At 40.7% G+C, this 19,904-nt stretch overlaps 1 protein-coding gene and 1 pseudogene across 1 annotated transcript; both read left to right on the top strand.

Moving 5' to 3' along the window:
• The first annotated feature begins 1,506 nt into the window (after positions 1-1,506).
• On the top strand, positions 1,507-8,316 carry LOC149285067 (glyoxylate reductase/hydroxypyruvate reductase-like; annotated as a pseudogene).
• A 466-nt stretch (positions 8,317-8,782) lies between these two features.
• Positions 8,783-19,904, top strand: LOC149285066 (glyoxylate reductase/hydroxypyruvate reductase-like). Its single transcript, XM_089495868.1, has 9 exons — positions 8,783-8,868; positions 11,882-12,012; positions 12,481-12,553; positions 15,412-15,528; positions 15,979-16,067; positions 17,718-17,822; positions 18,454-18,589; positions 19,301-19,431; positions 19,783-19,904. The coding sequence occupies exons 1-9, from the start codon at positions 8,783-8,785 to the stop codon at positions 19,902-19,904; spliced, it is 990 nt and encodes a 329-aa protein (XP_089351994.1).

Raw genomic sequence — 19,904 nt, 5'->3', positions numbered from 1 at the left:
TTTGTCACATTGTCTTTACACTCCACAACACATTTAATAGACACAGACTTAACTTTCAGCTGCTTCTTCTCCAATGCCCCTTCACAGGCAGTGGGGACTGTGATTTACGTGATGTTAGGTGACCCTTCCCAAGCACTTTCCTCCTGGGACAATGCACATGAGCAACATGTGATAAAAGTCTGGGGACTGGAGCTCACCTCTTTATTCCATGGCTCTCCAGGTTCAGTCTTGCCCAATACCCCCCAGATCAGGAGTCCCTGGCAGTTGCATGGCATACTTGGTACTAAGACCAGCCCTGGTGGTTATACCATATCTTACAATCAAAGTGACCCCACAACTATTGCTCCAGAGTGTAGCAATCCACTGATCACAATACCAGTGTTAAAGGGGCAAAGAGCAGCTGGCCTGTTGCTGAAATAAATATGCCTTTTAAACTCTGATACAGCCTCAGACAAAGTTATGGTAGGAGAAATGAAATTGTACCAATATACCCCCCTAAACACAGATTTGTAGTATAAAATCTATACTCACCTCTGTTTATATAGACAGCAAAAGTTTGTTTCCACTTGAAAGAATCACATCAACAGCAGGAAATCATGCGTGTGCACAAGGGATCTTGTTAGACTCTTGTTAGACAATGTTCGTGGTAGCCCGTTAGCTGCCTGGCGCTAAGCATATTATGTGGGGTGGGAAAAAAGTGGCAAAGACACCACAAGAATTTAAAGGAACATTGTGGGATGAGTCCAGAGAAGAGCTACTAGAATTGTGAATGGTTTACAGGATAAAAACATTAGGAAAGACTAAGGGATCTTAACATGTATAGCTTGGAGTGTTAGATCAAAAGATATTGAGTGCACATATTATGAGCATAATTTAAAGGCTTATGTATTCATACACACATAATATAGTATGTTTAAAGAACAAATGTGGGGAAAATGGCCAAAAGAGAATGAACATTCCATTAGTTGCAATAGTGGCAATGTATAGACCCACTTGATCTTTATGTTTATGGGTCTAAACATTTCAGGGAAAAAGTAGGCTTCCAATTTTAAGTATAAGATTTTTTTTTCTTTAAGTAGTTTTTTTAGAGCTATTTTTCACGGGAATCGTAAATATGTTTGGGAGTATGGCATCAACAGCTCTATGTTATGGATTTATATTAACTCCATTAATCCATTTAGCTCAGTTTGACTATTTAGAGAGCAATGTTTGTGCTGAACAAATTTGGGGAAAAAATAACTTGTGTACAGGGACTGATTAATCATCTACCTACAGTGAAAGAAGGTCATGGGTGTAGGAGGAATTTATAGCTTATTCATTGGCTAAAAAAGGGAAATGTAATTTTGATGTCCTCCCACCTTGACTGTTTGCACAAATAACCAAACTCGCTCATCTGACACATGTACGGTCCAAAGTCCTTTTGGAAAATGTGTTAATATTATCCAGTTGGCTATGTGGAGTTTCTGTCCTATCAAAGTTCTGTCTAAGCCATTTTGCCAAAAGTTGCACATCTGCTGTAAGCTTCAAGCCATGAAGGCTTCAGGGAAGCATCTACCAAAGGTTTATATAACCAGAAGAATTCCACCCGATGGCTTGAGCATTCTGAAGCAGTCTGGGAGGCGAGTACCTTTGTGAAAATAAATTTTTTTGTTTGTCATTGTTTTAGAAAGATTGCCTTTTAATATGTTGGTTTGTGAAAAAATTTGAAACTCTTTGTTTTTTTTGCGTACTGGTTGTTAACTCTCTTAAAGCCCCCATAAGACACTTAATATGCCCAGGGTTTTTTGTAAAAAAAAATGAGGAGCCAGCTTCTCAATTTTGGCTTTATTTTTGTTGAATAAATCATGAACATTGTGTAATATTTCATGTCTTGTTCATCTGAGGTTGTATTTAACTAATTTTTAGACATGCTAAGAATCAGATGATTGTTATAATGTCCTTATATGTAAAAAAAAAAGAATCCAAAGAGGGTGTACTTTCTTTTTAACTGTAGTTGGCCAGCCTTACCACATAGGCAAACTAAGCAGTTGCCTTAATAGCTGAGCTGGTGAGGGGCGCTGAGTTTCTTTCTTATGTGGATGCATAAGGGGGACCTGGAGATTGCGAGAAACCCTAATGCCAGCCCTGCCGTTATAATTTGTCATATTTTCAAACACTAAGGAATCTTTTCATGATTTGATTTCTTTCCACATTAGCTGTGTGATGGAGCAGTGGGATTCTGATGACCCGATTCCACGTTCTGAACTACTCAAGAAGGTTGTTGGGATTCAGGGATTGTACTGTCTTTTGACGGAGAAGGTTGACAAAGAGGTGCTGGATGCTGCAGGTATTTAGTTAAATTGTAGATTTTCAATGTCATATTTTATTGATTTACCCATATTCTTTGGGGGAGAGACAGACAATACAAATAAACACAGAAGCAAGCCATTTTGAAGAGCCTCCTGCATGAGATTTTTATGTAGACCCTTTTAGTTCATGGGTGCTGATTTCAATGGGCCATTTGCAAGTGCATACAACAGACTGGATCAGTGGTTTTAGCGAAAACAAGGACATACGTATCATTATCTATCTTTATCTATTATTAGAAATATATTTAAAATAAACATGATTTCTGTTAGTAAATGAGAACTATTATATATCTATTATACTTCAGTGAAGTGTTTTTTATTTTTTTTATAATCATATTCCTGCTATAACATCTATCTAATAGGTCCCAGCCTTAAAGTGGTGAGCACCATGTCTGTGGGATATGATCATTTATCGCTAGAAGAATTAAAAAAAAGGTAATTATCATGTTGATTTAACAATTGTCTCAATGGTACTTTTAGAACCTTGAGACCGGAGCGTTTCCAGGTATGCATGTGACCAAACAAGACGAAAAAGGCAGTAAATAAGATGCAGAAAAATATCTGAAGTCATCTGTACTCATTCTTTATGATGTTGTCTTTTGGTCACTTCTGTGTATTTTGTGTGATGGCTCCTTTTTTTTAGAATTACAATGCATGCTAGTCTTGAGTGGACTTCAAAGGGCAAAAAATATTGTGCTTACACAACCACCCCCGAAATAATTGAACACCAGACCAGTGTTAGTACCATAATTGTGCAGCCATATATTTTTATGTTCAGTATAATAACCAGACCTTCATTAAACAGCACTCATACTGACTATGCTTTGCAACACTGATGTATTGTAAACACACTGACCACTCAGAAGTAAATTGTTATATTGATTAATGTGTGATGGATGTTTTGCAGCATTGAACAGGTTACATTCACATAGTCTTGGTTTCCCACACCACATCAAAGGGGCTAAATAATCTCATCCCTGCTGAAGATGCTTCTGCTCTAGACCCGAGAGGTCACGGGTCATGTTATGTTACATGACCCCAGCAGCCAGCCATAGATCACTGTTAGCGGCCAGCTTCCAGACTAGCCAAAGGGCAGGAAATTGTCTGGCGTCCCTGGGAGGCCAGTCCCCCCCTGTCGTTTGGGATTACAAACAGTGTACCATGGCTATTTATCGAATGCAGACCCAGACTGGTGATGAGTAGATGTCCCTGGCACTTTAAGGCCAGCAGCTGCCAAACTATGTAAAAATGACTGCCAGCCACTTCCGGCTACGGCATTCAATCTGCCACTGCAGGACATTTCAGGAATGGGTTTTATCTGTGTATGTGCTAATGATTATTTAGTATAATATACTATATGACCAAAATATGCGGACACCATCACACTTCTATGAGCTTGTTGGGCATTAATGAAGAGTTCACTCTTCTGGGAAGGGTTTTCTGCAAGATTTTGGAGTGTGTCTGCGGGTATTTGTGCCCATTTAGCCAAAAGAGCATTCGTGAGGTCAAGCACTAACGTAGGACAAGGAGGCCTGCTTGCATTGGCTTTACGATGGATTCCAAAGGTGTTAAATGGGTCAGGGCTCTGTGCAGGCCACTCACGTTACTCCACACCAAACACGTCAAACCATATCTTCATGGACCCTGCTTTTCTGCATAGGGGCACAGTCATGCTGGAACAGGAAAAGGCCTTCCTCAAACTGATGCCGCAAATTTGGAAGCATAAAGTTGTCTAAAATGTATCTGTGCTATGCATTACCGTTCACTGGACTAAGCGGCCTAGCCAAATCAGGAAAAACAGCCCCAGATCTTTATCCCTCCTCCACCAAATAGTAAAGTGCTATTCATTCCTGTAGCTAGGGTTTCTCCTGGCATCCTAAACCCAGAGTCATCTATCAGACTTTCAGTAAAGAAGAATACTAAAGAATCACAACTTATCAAGAAAATACACATTTATATTAGAATGACACCTTTTTTTCATACCCACATTGAAGGGGTCACGGGGAGTTGTAGTTCATAAACACTTAGCTGCATGTTTCTTTATTTAGAAAAAAAATCTGTATTTATTTAAATATAACTTTTCATTTCTGAAATTATTTCAGAGGGGCATGGAGAATGTCAGATGACAAGACTAGAATTGATACGTTAGTTCTGTAAGCAATGTATGCTGCATATGTTTGTTATGTAATACAAGGTTGGCATTACTATTACATACATACCATGTAATACAAGATTTCAATAAAAAGATGTTTAAAAAAGCAATAACTATTGTGCAGCTTTACATGGCAGTCAACCCATTGGAAATATGGCTCCTGAACAGTGTCACAACTTTTAGTTGAACACATGTATGTGATATGCATTAAGCTGCAGGTTGGTAGCTGTTATTGCTCTGTGTATATATTGTAATAATTAATTCAAATCAAGAGATAACATATATTTCTATGTTTTTCTCAGAGGTATCCGGGTTGGATTTACCCCAGATGTACTTACTGAAGCTGTGGCTGAGCTGACAGTAGCACTTTTGCTGGCAACGTCTCGACGACTTATTGAGGCTGTGGATGAAGCAAAAAAGTATGACACACATACTGATTATATGGAGGCAGTTGACCAGTTTAAGACTTTTATTTTTCCTACTATTCATTCTAGTCTATACATATTGTGATGATGTTGGACTATTCATTGGCAGATCACACCTTTATGAGCTTGTTAGACATTTTATTCCAAAACCATGGGCAATAATATTGAGACCCCCACCAGCTGCTTGTGGCTATAACAGCTTCCACTCAACTGAGAATTCTTTCAACAAGATCTTGGGGTGTGTCTATGGGAATTTGTGCCCATTCAGCAAAAGCATTTGTGAGGTCAGGCAATGATGTTGGACTAGAAGACCTGGCTCTTAATCCACATTTTAATTCACCCGAAAGGTGTTCAATGAGGATAAGGTCAGGGATCTGTGCAGGCCACTCATGTTCCTCCACACCATGTCTTTATGGACCTTGCATTGTGCACAGGGACACAGTCATGGTGGAAAAGGAAAGGGAGCTGCCCATACTGACTTGTAGCATGCCATGACAGTACCATGTTTAAGGTCACGGAGTTCTTCTGAGAAACTATGCAAACCTGTCTTGATCCATGATATGCTTCCTAGTGGTGGAGGGGGCACATGGAAACCCCTCTGGATGTGTGGAAGTGGAATGACTGGGAGCACTGTTGGAATTCTTGGTTTGGGAAGAATCGGTGAGTACCGGGATCATGATTTTACAAATGCAATTTTACTTTTTAGTCTTTATACTTTCTCTTAAAAGCACCAATGAGAGATGTCTCATCAAATTAGTTTCGAGGTGTAGTGATGTTTTTTCGGTTATAGGTGAAGCCATCGCCAAACGGTTGAAATCTTTTGGAGTGAAAAGATTTATCTACAATGATATTGCGCCAAGAGAAGAACTGGCTACAAAAATATCTGCAGAATTTGGTAAGATAAAGAATAAATAAACTAACGTACTTGCCCGTTGCTAAAATGACGTATACTTTTTTTCTTGCTCTCTTTCTTCTTTCACTATCATTCGGTCTTCCCCTGCTAACCCTCGTTTTATTCTGCGCCTTTCCTTCCTAAGGGTTTATTATACTGTACCAGACTCTTAACAATATAGCTATGAGTTTAACCTGAGGAACTGTCTGCCATTAGACACAAACATTACATTTTGGCTTTTTTTTTATAGTATCCCTGGATGAACTGGCTAAGCAATCTGATTTCATTACTGTATGCTGCGCTCTAACCCAGATACACACGGAATCTGCAACAAACAGTTATTTTCCAAAATGAAAAAGAACGCTGTGTTTATTAACACTAGCAGGTGAGGTAACCGAGTACTTTAATATGCTTTCTTCTTTAAACTGTCTTAGACTAGCCATATGCCTATCCCGTGTATGTTTAAATTCCAAAATCAGAGGTGAAAATGTTGTTTGGAGTTAAAACTGGGATGTGGTGGTGAATTCTCCCTTTGGTCGCTGTGACGGACCGCCCAGGGACCTCAGGTTGTTCCTCTCCGCCAAGAGCGACTTCTCCATTCAGGACAATAATTCCCTGCAATCCGTAGGAAATATCCCCAAGCAAAGTAAAGGGATATCCCTATCCGGTACCCAAATGACCAGGCAAGACTAGTGTTTAGAGTCTCTTATGATTTGGATAACGTGGCACTCCTTACCAGGGCCCATAGTCTGTAGGAAGGAGGCTCAGTCCCCTCCAGGAGCCCATGGCACGGGGGCTTCCGTGACAGTCGCTATCACTTTCTGTTCATACAATTTCTACCGCTGTCAAGCCAGGGTTCAGTTGTCTCACCACCACCACCACAAATCTGTCTCTACAAAAGACAGACGAATAACAAAGATTAAACCAAGTTCCTTCACTCTGAGTACACAGATATCCCACCGGAGCCTCATAAGTAATGCTCACATTGCATTCTACAGGGGGGGGTGTTGTAAACCAGGATGATCTCTATGATGCCTTGGCGAACGGACAGATTGCTGCGGCTGGACTGGATGTTACGGTTCCAGAGCCGCTTCCTACAGATCATCCACTTTTCAAATTAAAAAACTGTGGTAAGTTTTCTCATAAACCTAGAGCACAATACTACACAAAGTACTGAGTGTTTGGCTATTAGTGCTCATTTTATACACATTCTTTTTTTTACTTACATTTCTGTGATGATCACATTTAATTTGAGATACACTAATGAAAAAACAAAAAAAACAAAGGAAAATAACTTAAATCTGTTCTCCAAGCCCCAACTTGTCATGGCAGGTAAGACAAAACTGAGCAGGGTTCAATTAACAGTGGGACAAATGGGGCAATTGCCCCGGGGCCCCTGGTGGTAAGGTGCCCCCACTTGCTGCTTGCATGCTGCAATGCAGTTTCTGCTTTTCATGCTGGGTGTTTGTGGGAGATTAGGTTGGGGGCCCACGTGGTGCAGCAGGGATATTTGCAGAGACGCAGACAGACTTCATTATGGGCAGCAGTGATGGCAGGGCCTGATTCCTATTTTCTGTTATGTGACTGGATCTGCCAGTAAGAAGCTCTTTCCGTAGTCACTTGTTGCATGGTTTTATGGTTGTAAGGGAAAGGTAAGGGTCAGAGTTAATGTGTCAGGATCCCCCAGCCACCTGCAGCTACAGGAACAGAGATACTCTGCAGGTAGGAGCGAGGATCTGTCTTTATGGCAGTCAGCATGTATATAGGTGTGTGTGTTTATGTGTGTTTATCTCTGTATATATGTGGTTATGCTTATTAAGCATATCTGTGTATGTGTGTATGTATGTGCATTATGCAGCACAACGACTGAAGTAGCTTCCATGGCTTAAAGATTTATTTTTATACTGCCTCATCTGATCAGTAATATCTTATGTGCTTACTCAGTAAGCTGAGTAACTTTCATCTAGTTTTGTGGGAACGAGAACTTGTTTTGCATGATGCACCCTGAATTTGTTTGTAGTTCCCTTCCTGCCCCCTTAAACATGAAGTTCATGTGCGTGATACTCTGGAGCTTTGCAATCCCAGCGTGAATTGTGCTGTGACAGTGTACCAAAAAAACTGCCATGTTTGTAGAAGAAAATGAGCAGCAATCCTTTTGAGCAGTCAGTGGCTTGCTGGTGCACTGCGTGTGTTTATATATACAGAGAGAGAGAGAGTGTGTGTGTTTAATTTGAGACTAGCTAATGACTTTTAAAGTTAGGCTCCTAAAATGTTTTTCTTGGAGCCCATGAAATCATGTAGTTGCCACTGAAGAGGGACCGATGCATACCAACTAACCAATATACCACACAGCTGACTCTACTGTTTTGCTTCTCAGTCATTCTTCCTCACATTGCAAGCGCCACTGTTGAAACAAGAAATGCAATGGCTGCCCTCGCAGCTAATAACCTGCTGGCTGGTCTGAAAGGAGATGTAATGCCAAAGGAGGTCCCTCTCTGATAATCCATCCGATAGTCTTGGAATAGCTAGAGAAGGCGGCTTGATTCTTCAAAACCTGAATTCATCATGAGACGTCATTGGCCGCCGCACAGTAATATTTGTCATCCTGTGTATTATTATGGCATACAATGTTCTTTCCAATGTGATTGTTGAAATAAAGAGTAAATAGGAGTAGACACTGGTGGATGCTGTCTGATTCCACAACTTGGGTCTTTCTGGAAAGCTATGGGGAATAGCTTTTAATTATACTATTTATAAGGGGCTACATCACAAAAATCATCACCTTTTAAGACAGCAGCCTTGTTAAGACAGCAACACTGTGTGGCAAGGCATCGAATGAACACTAGATGGCGCTGTCGATACATACATATGTATATATAGAAAGCTTCTTGCTTAATTCAGCTCCTCCCCTATAGCCTCCTACTGCTTCCTTGTCAGCTGAAGCAAGTCAGATCAAGGCCAGGTAATGAGAGCAGTGCACAAGCTGATGAAGGTGTTTGTGACCAGAAGGATTCCCCCTGAAGGGCAGAAGCTCTTGTCACAGGCTGAAATGTAAGTGGTAGATTTTATGTTAAGTGCATATGCTCTTCAGCCTTCCATAGACAGCTAAAAGAAACATACCGGTACTTTTAATTATTTTGTATTAAACTGCATTACACTAGTAGTAGAGCAGGCAATTACTATGTAATGTGATCCTGATCTATATGCAAATAGAATGTATTTACTGCCGTGCTATGCGATCTCATGCAAGGCATATGCTGTCTATGACTTTTAGTTGTAATTCATATGATCTGGAGCTGACTTTCTGTGAGTATACCACTGGAGTGGACTGTTATCCTATTCCAGATTATCGTTGAAAAGATTAGTCTCCTAAATGTAAGTAGGCAGTCCCAGCCCTTGAGAGACGGTAAATGGCCATGTTTTCAGCACGTAATAAAGTGGCCACTTTATTGGGTACACCTGTTAAATTGCTTGTTAACACAAATAGCAACTCAATGCATGTAGATGGGGTCAAGACAACTTGCTGAAGTTCAAACCGAGCATCAGAATGGGGAAGAAAGGGGATTTAAGTGACTTTGAAGGTGGCATGGTTTTCGGTGCTAGATGGGCTGGTCTGAGTATTTCAGAAACTGCTGATCTACTGGGATTTTCACTCACAACCATCTCTAGGGTTTACAGAGAATGGTCCGAAAAAGAGAAAATATTCAGTGAGTGGCAGTTGTGTGGACGAAAATGCCTTGTTGATGTCAGAGGTATTAATGGTTCAGGCTGGTGGTGGTTGTGTAATGTTGCAATTGAGCATCGTTTAAACACGACAGCTTTGGGATGTGGTTTAACAGGAGTGTCAGGACTCGGGTAAGCAGGTCAGGTAAGAGCCCAGTTGCAGGGGATACCAGAGGCTCAGTTTGTACCCCATGATGCATTATAACTAGAAGGATGATACAAACAGGCGAAATGAACTTGGAAGCCACTCCATGTAGCTGAACTGGCAGGGACCCGCTATGTGTAGCTGGGCTCAGAAAAGCCAGATACGGTATGCAGGAGAGTGGCCAAAATCAAGCCGGATCAGAAGCAGGATGCCAGGAACGATTCAGGACCTGGTACACAGCTACAGCAATAGGCTGCTAAATTGCAATGCAAAGGCCCCCGAATGCAGGCGTCAGCAGCAACTTAAGGGGTAGGGTTACACCCAGGTAAGCAGATGCAGCTGGTCAGTTCGTTAGCCTACACGGTACTGTGTACAAACAGGCGGCCTCTAGAGGCTGGCGCCGATATGACACCTACAAAATAAATACAGATTCCTGGCTGACAGGGTGGAATCCTGACAGGGAGATTCGCATCATGGATGTGCAGCCGACAAATCTGCAGCAACTGCGTGATACCATCATGTCCATATGGATCAAAATATCTGAGGAATGTTTCCAGCACCTTGTAGAAAGTATGCCACGAAGAATGAAGGCAAAAAGTGATCCAACCCGGTACTAGCAAGGTGTACCTCATAAAGTGGCCAGTGTGTGTGTGTATGTGTATATATATATATATATATATGACTTACATGACCTAGCAGTTGCTGCAGCTTTCCAGCTCCTCCATGGACCGATTATTTCTTGCGACTGATTGGCCGCTTGAAGTACAAAGCCTTACTAGCGCTGGAGCTGAGTGGCAGTAAGAATATCGTGTGAAAGCCTTGTACGCTGCTACATCGATTCATTATATGACCTTTGACCACATGAAAAATGTTTTAGTACCCTGACATGAATTATCCGGTACGGTTACTGTGTGGCCAGGTACAAAGTAGCATGCATTGTTATGCCTCTGATGGCACATATCTCATTTTGCTCCTCTGTGTCAGTGACTAGTCTTCTTCATTCATTATATTGGACCATTAAGGTGTGTGACACTACAGGCCTGACAGTTTCACCCATTATAATTCCTTTAATTAATCCACTAGTGTATATTCTGTTACTTTACACACCCAAGGTTCTTAATACAACTACTGGAAAAAAACATCAATGTTGAACAATCTTTACATCTGATTTATGGTCTGTTAGTAAATATGCCTCATGTAAGAAGTATCTTGCCTGTCTGGTTCAGGGCCGGCCCAAGGCAAAATGCCGCCTGGGGCGAATTTTAAAATGCCGCCCCCCCCTTCCGGCACTCAGCATTACAAGCCGGCACCGAGACCGAACAGGGAGACTCGCCGCAAAGGAGAGAGAGAGGGGCGCCGAGCGGGTAGTGACAGCTTGGTAAGCGAAAACCACTCGGCGCCCCTTTCTCTCTTCAAAAGTGCCGCCTGGAGCGGTTGCCCCACTCGGCTCCATTGTCGGGCCGGCCCTGGTCTGGTTAAAATGTATTATTAAACGTCTATTATGGCAGCCACCCTTGGTCTTTTCCCTATCCGTAGTAAACTTACACATATTTTAGCAGCAGCAAGAAAAACTATACTCCATACATGACACTCCTTTGACATTGGGCCTTTTTAATACTAAACTTTATTATTTATTTCATATGGACTGGCTAGACATGTCACTAGATAAAAAATAAAGAAACCGCAAACATTTAAAATCCTGGAAGGCTTACATTGAGACATTTAGACACTGACACACAATTGACTATAAAAAGGACTTTTGAACTGACAGCCTGGTATTGCACTCACGTGTTGATGGGCAAACCTCCAATAACATTGCCTGGGTAATTCTAGATGATAGAGAAGTGGACTACGGCATCAATGGCGGATTTCTTTTGGGTTTCTGCTGTGGACTCTGCTGTTTGAAGAGATACCGGTTTGGGAGAGGGAGAATTGGGGGGCCAGGAGTTTCTATTTGTTAGTTTAGTTTTATTCTATTGTGATGAAGATGAAAAGTTGATGACACGCTGTTCCATAATGTCATGCTGTTTCTTTACTGCTCTTGATCTGTATCTGTCATAAAGCATGGAATATTGCATGTGCTCCTTGGGAATGTTGTCCATGTATTTGAAGAGTCATCTGAATAAGCAGGTTTTAATCTAACGTATGGTATTATTCTCAAGGAACATACGCTAAATCTTAGTTTTTTGTCTTTAGCTGCAATGTCGATCAGTGGCATTCAGATGAGCCTATACCAAGGGCAGAGTTGCTTAAAAGGGTTGCAGGAGCCCATGGTCTTCTCTGTCTCTTGTCCGACAAAATTGATAAGGAGGTTTTGGACACTGCTGGTAAGGATGGCCTGAAACCACTGCAGGGGGTGGGGGTGATCCTATCATGGCATTAGTTTGTAGAATCCTGGTAAATCAGAATATCTTTCTTTGGCCACGATTGCAGCCAAACTCATGTTCTGGTGGCCACTACTGTGGTCATAGCCATTTTCTGGTGGTAGCACATACATATATACAAAGTTACGGGATTGGGATACTTGTGGTTTGACTACTCCAGAGGTGTAATATAAAATGTATGCAAATGAATGGTATAGCCGTAAATTGAAAGGGTTTTGATACTGTTTTCTAAAATAACTATATCAATGTCAGCGGTCGCTATTATTATTATTATTGTTAAAATATTATATATATTTATTGTATTTTTTGTTCATATTTCCTAATTCAGATTAGTATTACAAATATACTTAAAATCAGACCAGAAGAACATTGTTGTAATATTTGATTACTATTTGTTTAATGCTTTGCCAGGTCCTAATCTCAAAATCATCAGTACCCTCTCTGTTGGCTTTGACCATTTAGCTTTGGATGAAATTAAAAAGCGGTATGTACATTGCATATAACATATCACACACTTACCGATAGCATGTTATATATTTGTCTTACTCTCTTAGTCTGCTCTATATGTATTCTTTGTATAAAGTTTTCCATGTTTGAGGTCTTTTCTTTATGCGATAACTTTACACTAGTTGAAAACAGTAGCTCTTATACAGTCTAGTCACCTATCCACCTAAAAAGAAAACTGAGCAATCTTGCCTCGTAATATCTTCCGTCAATGGCTGAAATGTGAATTTTAGAAAAGTGGGCGGAAGTGGCTTCTAGTTAGATGAGTGCCTGGAAACCTGGACCTGATATCTACACTAAACCATAAGTCGAAACACTTCTACGCCCACAAGAAGTGGTTAAAGTGAGATGTATTGCAAACGTATCCGTGGCTCATGATCAGTGGCGTCGCTACAGGGGGGCAAGGGGGGGGCAATTGCCCCCCCGCCGAATTTGTAACCACCCAGGACAGTCCCAGTCAGGTGCTAACGACGGCACCTTGCCGTCACTAGCACTACCCTACCTTGATGGAGGTCTGTGGACCTCCATCACCACCTACCCCGACGATCTGCCCCTCAAACTGAAGGGCATCACCGGGGCCACCCGATCCGCCCAATGACGTCTCGCGCAATGACGCGATGACGTCACCGCGCAACTTTATTAACAACTGACAATTGTCAGTTAAAGAGGTATGGGGGCATGCTGCTTAGATGCCTGTATCTCAGGCATCTAAGCAGCTACATACCCCCAACATATACCGTTGGAAAGGTAATCGCCTCATATATAGATTGTTAAAAAAGAATAAAAAATATTAAGTTAAAAAAATAAAAATGATCACTGTGGTAGCCAATGTTACCACAGCAATCATATAGCTATAAAAAGTCACATTCCCTTTTTAAAAATGGCCGATACTAATTTTTAATCCTATGATGCCTTTGATCATGGGGTTAAATTTAGCCAACGGTAGAGGGAGGCAATTTTTGAAATCCTGATGAACTGCAAATATTATTAAAATCAGCCATTTAGCCTGTGCGGTACGTGAGTAACCATCTCATCCCTGGAGCCCCTTGCATTTTTACTGCAAAACTTATTTTTGCTGTAAAAGTGATTTTTATTTTTTTTTTTTTTTATTTTTTTTTCTCCCTTTACCATCATTTCTTTGGGATTGTAAGGGGAAAGAATGGTGTGTGCGTCTGAGTGAATGTATGGAAAGTATGGTGTGTGCTTCTGCGAGTGAATGGAGATATGAAAGGCGTGTGAATGATCAGTAATTAGGGTTGAAGCCTTGACGTGGCATTACTGCTCACGTAGGAAGTTAAATTATGGCACAAAAAGTACACATTTGCAAAAATGACACCCCTTGGCGCATCAAATGAGGGGCTGCATGTGTTTCTAGTACAAACCTGGAGTGCGCAAGACACAAATGAACATCTCGCTATGGTTAGAAAAAACATATTTTCAAGCCAAAGCGACATATTCTATTATTTGTGCACTCAACTTTTGTCCTAGAAATACATGTAGCCCCTCATTTGAAGCTCCAATGGGTGTAGTTTCTTAAAATGGATGAATTGTCTGAATGAGGGAGAGCATGAGTTAATGTGATTGTGTGTATCATAGATGTATAATTGTGGAAGGGCAAAGATGGCACTAGCAGGATGTTTGAGCCTTGGGGACCAAGATGGCACAGGCAGGGTGTATATGGGACAAAGATGGCAAATCTTATGTGTGTTATCTGGGTGCTGACCAGGTTCTATGTGGGCAGTGTGGATGCCAGGGCTGACTTTGGGGTGTGCAACCTGTGATCTATCCCTGTAATTTAGGGGGTTTTAACTATACATTTAATGCCGTGTTTTTATGCGAGTTCCAATTGATCTGTACCTGCAAAGCTGGGTTTGTGTGTTCTTCTGTATATCCATATCTGCTATGCTATGTTTCCATACATTATTTATGTATACCTGCAAATACAGGGTTTGTATGTCTTGTTCAGTTGATTAATACCTGCAATGCTGTTTCCATGTATTTATTTGATCTATACATGCAATGCTACATTTCATATATTATTATTGTATACCTGCAAATACAGGATTTGTATGTCTGATTCTGTTTATTTGATATATACCTTCAGTGCTGAGATCACAATTGAATTTCAATTGATCTATACATGCAAAGCTGGGTTTGTGTGTTAATGTGTTGATCTATACCTGCTATCGGCAACAGGGTCTAATATTTATATATATTTATATCTATATCGGCAGCAGGGACTAATGTAAATATATATATATCGGCAACTGGGGCTAATAATATATATGGGCAGCAGGGGCTAAAATATATATATATATATATATATATATATATATATATATATAATCTCAGCAGCAGGATCTAATATTAGGCCCTGAAATCATTTAGTGCAAAAGTTAAGGTATTGTGGTGTTTAAAGGATTTCAAGGATTAGTCTTACTAAATTGTGGCTTCAGGCTTCCCATGTTGAATGATCAAGTATTGTATTGGCCAATAACAAAAGTATCAGTCCATAGCACATTACTTATAGCACATTACTTTTGGCTATATAATATATAGCCAATATATATATATATATATATATAATAGCCAATATATGTGTGTGTGTGTTTTCAGTGGTATGATTTAATGGTGGAAACTATTAATGCCCCACCAGTTTGACTGGGGGATCTTGTGTGCCCCCCCTTATATATTGTTTCTAGAGTCACCACTGCTCGTGATGTTTTATGTGTAGGACAAACTCAGCTTTATTTTGTTAATTTCATAAAAGCTGAATTGTACATGTCATTTGTGGTGTTCTTGTAGCACTTTCATTAATATGAGTTGGGTCTTGTACAGAGGAATCAGAGTTGGCTACACACCTGATGTTCTGACAAATGCCACAGCAGAACTTAGTGTGGCATTGCTGCTGGCTACCTGCCGCCGGATCCCAGAAGCTATGGAAGAAGTTAAAAAGTAAGGATTATTTTTTTACATTCCTATTTCAACAAAGTTTTGACTCCTTTGTAAAACTTATACTTTATATGCCATCAAGACTGGTCCATGACCAAATAGCTAGCACCCCAGGCAAGTAGCCGCTTTGTTGCTCCACACAGTAACATGCCATGTTTTACATTTCGAATGCCAATGTAAGCATGGATCGCTTGTGTACATCCCTTATGCACTGTGGAGGCTTCTCTTGATCTAAAATGAACAGCTTGCAGCATGCCATTACTTCAGGTTATTATACACAGTTTCCATGTTTGTGATTCCATATAGCCATTCTCTCCTTTCTGCAAAACTAGTGAGAACGGCGAAATGTTTTATTTTTTTTCTCCCCCATTAAAGAAATTGTTCATTAAAGATCACTGGATCTTTATCTTACCAAACATCATCATTGCTGGTTCTGCTTTTTAATCTTTACAGTGGAGGATGGAAGACTTGGGCTCCCATGTGGATGTGTGGCTACGGACTATCTAACAGCACGGTGGGAGTTATTGGTCTCGGCAGAATCGGTAAATGATGTCTGTAAGGTTATGTGAGGAGTGTGGCGGTGGTGTGCTAATGACACTTAAGGACAATGTACGTGTTTAAATGTACAGTTTGAGAAGTTGCCCATTTCATCAACTCCTTAAACTAATGGTTCCATACAGGGTTTTCACTTGTATTTTTAAGTTCCCTGGTTCTTGAAATTAGTGATAGCACATCAGGCTAGTCGGCTAATGAAGTTCCTTGTTACCAGATATAAAGCAGTATGAATAAGTACTTAAAAAGTAATAGCGAACATTATAAATGCTTTCAAAAGCGAGACTCAATGTTTACATACACTTTTTTGTTTTGTTTTCCTTTTACTTTATTGTAATTTGTAGCCTACTTTCCTTAGACTAATGTGTACATTCAGGGGTAAGCAGTAACGCCATTGTGATGGAGATGTTAGTAAATGTCTTATGGGCTCAATGACTTTGACAAGCCATGCTATGGAAACCGTTGTCCTTGTATGCAATGTGACCTAAAATGTGTGGAAATCATTACTTATTGATGGGTTTAGGTGTTTCAGCCACACACTGCTAACAGGTATGTAAAATCAAGCACATGGGCAGCCATCTCAATAGACAAACATTGGCAGTAGAATGGGTTGTTACGTGGCACTGTCATAGGACCCCACCTTCTGCCCCGTTTGCCGCGTTAGATCTGCCCTGGGCCAGTGTGATTATTGTGAAGAGAAAGTGTCTAAGAGTAGCAACCGCTCAGCCACAAAGCATTAGATCACGTATTTACAGAGTGGGAGCCACCAAGTGCTAAAGCACATGGCGTGTTAAAATCCAAAACTGCCTCTGCAAGCAACATCAGCACAAGCAAGGTGGTCAGGAGTTTCATGAAATGGGTTTCCATGGCCAAGCCAAAAATCACTATGCGCAATGCCAAGCACTGGCTCGGGTGGTGTAAAGCACGCTGCCACTGGAGCGATGGAAATCACACATCACTATCTGGATGTCTGATGAACAAATGTGGGTTTGTTGGATGCCAGGAAAACATTACCTACTGGAATTATTGCCGCTTACTGCAAAGATTGGTTGAGGAGGGATATGGTCTGTGGCTATTTTTAAACAATTGTATACTTGTGCCAGTGAGCACAAAGTAAGGGCCATAGGGAAGGTTTTCATGACCTCAAAAATGCACAAATATTCCCACAGAAACACTCCAAAATCTTGTTAAAAGCCTTCAGAGAAAAGTAGAGGCTATTATAACTCCAAAGTCTCTATATTAATGCCCATGTGTTTTTGGAATAGGATGCCCAACAAGCTCATATAGGTGTGATGGTCAGGTGTCCACATACTTTTGGTCATATAGTATAATAAACACGTTTGTTATCCCTGAACAAATCGATGTTTATGCAAGTGATTGTGGTACAAAGTAATTGCCATAGCAACCATAAACCCCAGTGTGTGATCAGTCGATGTTCATACAAAATCCATTTGGAACTCTCTATTTTATATACTACTTATAATTATTGCAATTTTAGGTGATGCAATAGTAACATTATTTTGCTGTATACAATTTAAACAACTAGTATGACATCACATTTTGAGCGGGGATGGATTCTCTGCATTTGTTATATATATATATATATATATATCTTTATTCCTTTGTGGTTTTTATTGTAGGATTAGCTATATCGCGTCGGCTTGTACCATTTGGTGTTAAAAAGTTTTTATACACTGGACGCCAGCCCAGGCCTGAAAAAGCAGAGGAGATACATGCGGAATATGGTAAAGATTTTCTAAAGTGGTAAAGTGTAGCGTGTTCCAGGCTTAGATACGACGTAAAGGGAAGGTCAAATCCTTTGTTTTTTGTTAAATTTCAGTGATCAGCGCTGAAAACTTGATTTGCATCACTGATTCAATTAAATTAGAGAATGATTTTGCATTTTATCTGGCAGCTGACCCATGCCATAAATCAGCATCTCCAGGCAGTCCTGCACTCCTCCCTTTTGGATGGTTTTAGTAATTAACCCAAGCCCAGCTGCGAACTCGCCATTGAGATGTGCTGTGGTGAATACACTCTCTCCCTCTATGAACCTCTACCGCATCTAGAAGAAGTTTTAAGTAGAGGAAACCTAGGGGAAAGGCAGACTACCGCAGAGTTCATATACCTAATGATTAGTATTATTATTTATTGTTTTATATAGCGCCATCAAATTCTGTAGCGCTGTACAATGGGTAGACAGGACATAACAAGTAGTATGTAACATGACACATGTCACTTACAGAGACAACAGGTGAGGAGGGCCCTGCTCAGACGAGTTTACAATCTGGAGGGATTTAGGGTGTATTACGCAATAGTGAATTTATAGAACCTGCAAGGAAAATAGTCAATGCCTTAGTCTATACTTTCTCCTAGTGTCTTGTGAGAAACTTGCAGAGGATTCAGACTTTGTCATCGTAACTTGTTCTTTAACGCCTGAGACAGAAGGGCTCTGTAACAAAGAGTTCTTTGGAAGAATGAAAAAGACTGCTATTTTCATTAACACTAGTAGGTAAGTCATTATTCATATTACATGTATATTCAGCAGCCTAGGCCTGCTTTGGGTTTTACTCACCAAACCGTGAGTTGGTCAGTGAAGTTTCATCTCACTGACTTAACTATACTTTACGAAGGGCCAAGCCTGGCAAATTGTAGCCATTTCCCAGCATCCATGTTATGACAAAATTAGTCTCTAAAAACTTACATCTACACAGAAACCTACCAGCACTTGGGGTAAAAGGATAACTCCACTCTCTAGAGATGTCTACTCTGCCATGTCTTATATACAATGATGCCCTACCTTTCTTGTTTAACCTTATGGAGTCTTCTCATTCCACCTTTGGACAGTGTTTTTCCACAAGACTCTCCTTTTCCTTCTTTCTCTTGCACATCTCTGCCCTAAAACAACCCTGCACTCTAGCACGTGTACATGGATAATGATATTAATATACTACAAACCTATGTTTTATAGGACACAAGGTACTTTGGCAGGACCATCTCCACACGCTGCATGTTTGTATTTGTGAAACTATGCCCAGTTACAACTTCAACTCTTTCAGAATGTTTAAATGTATCAACAACAACTTTGGTATATCTGAAGGCCAACAGTTGAGACAAAATAATTGCTCCTTTACATAATAAAGTTAAAACCAAACTTAAAATATAAAAATGGATCCTAACTGGTTGCACTATCCATAACTGATCTTTTTTTCTGCCCTCTTAGAGGTTCCGTGGTAAACCAAGATGATCTCTATGATGCCTTGGCGAGTGGGCACATCGCAGCCGCCGGCCTGGATGTTACCACGCCAGAGCCCCTTCCGCCAACCCACCCACTGCTCAGCCTGAAAAACTGCGGTATGTCTTTTTCATGTTCACTTTAATGGGAGGCTATTGCGGATTTTGCTGTGTTTGGGAATCACAGCAATGCGCTGCCTTGTATACGTGACTTTTCCTGAAATATTATGAAGTAACATGGGGGGGGGGGGGGCATGTTGATGCAGGTATGCGACCCCCTACAGTTTGAGTGGTAGAGATAATGGATCAAGTTAAGTATTTAAGATGGAGTTAATGCGAGGGGCTTGACTCAAGATTGCAGCATATGTAATGTGTTAACCTTTGTGAGAATATACGGTGACTCAGATGTCTTAAGATGATATGTGATCTGGCTCCACACTGTCGGCCTGACATGCTGTCCTGTTTCCTCAGTGATTTTGCCGCATATTGGAAGTGCCACATACGATACCAGAAACGCCATGTCTGTGTTGACCGTGAATAACCTGTTGAAAGGTCTAACAGGGGAACCTATGCCCTGTGAACTAAAACTGTGA

The sequence above is a fragment of the Sceloporus occidentalis genome, unplaced genomic scaffold (genome assembly GCF_023333645.1).
Source record: "Sceloporus occidentalis isolate IW3139 unplaced genomic scaffold, rSceOcc1.0.p SCAF_85, whole genome shotgun sequence".
Classification (NCBI taxonomy): Eukaryota; Metazoa; Chordata; class Lepidosauria; order Squamata; family Phrynosomatidae; genus Sceloporus; species Sceloporus occidentalis.
The sequence above is the reverse complement of the archived record's forward strand: the minus strand, read 5'-3'. Positions and strand labels throughout refer to the sequence as shown.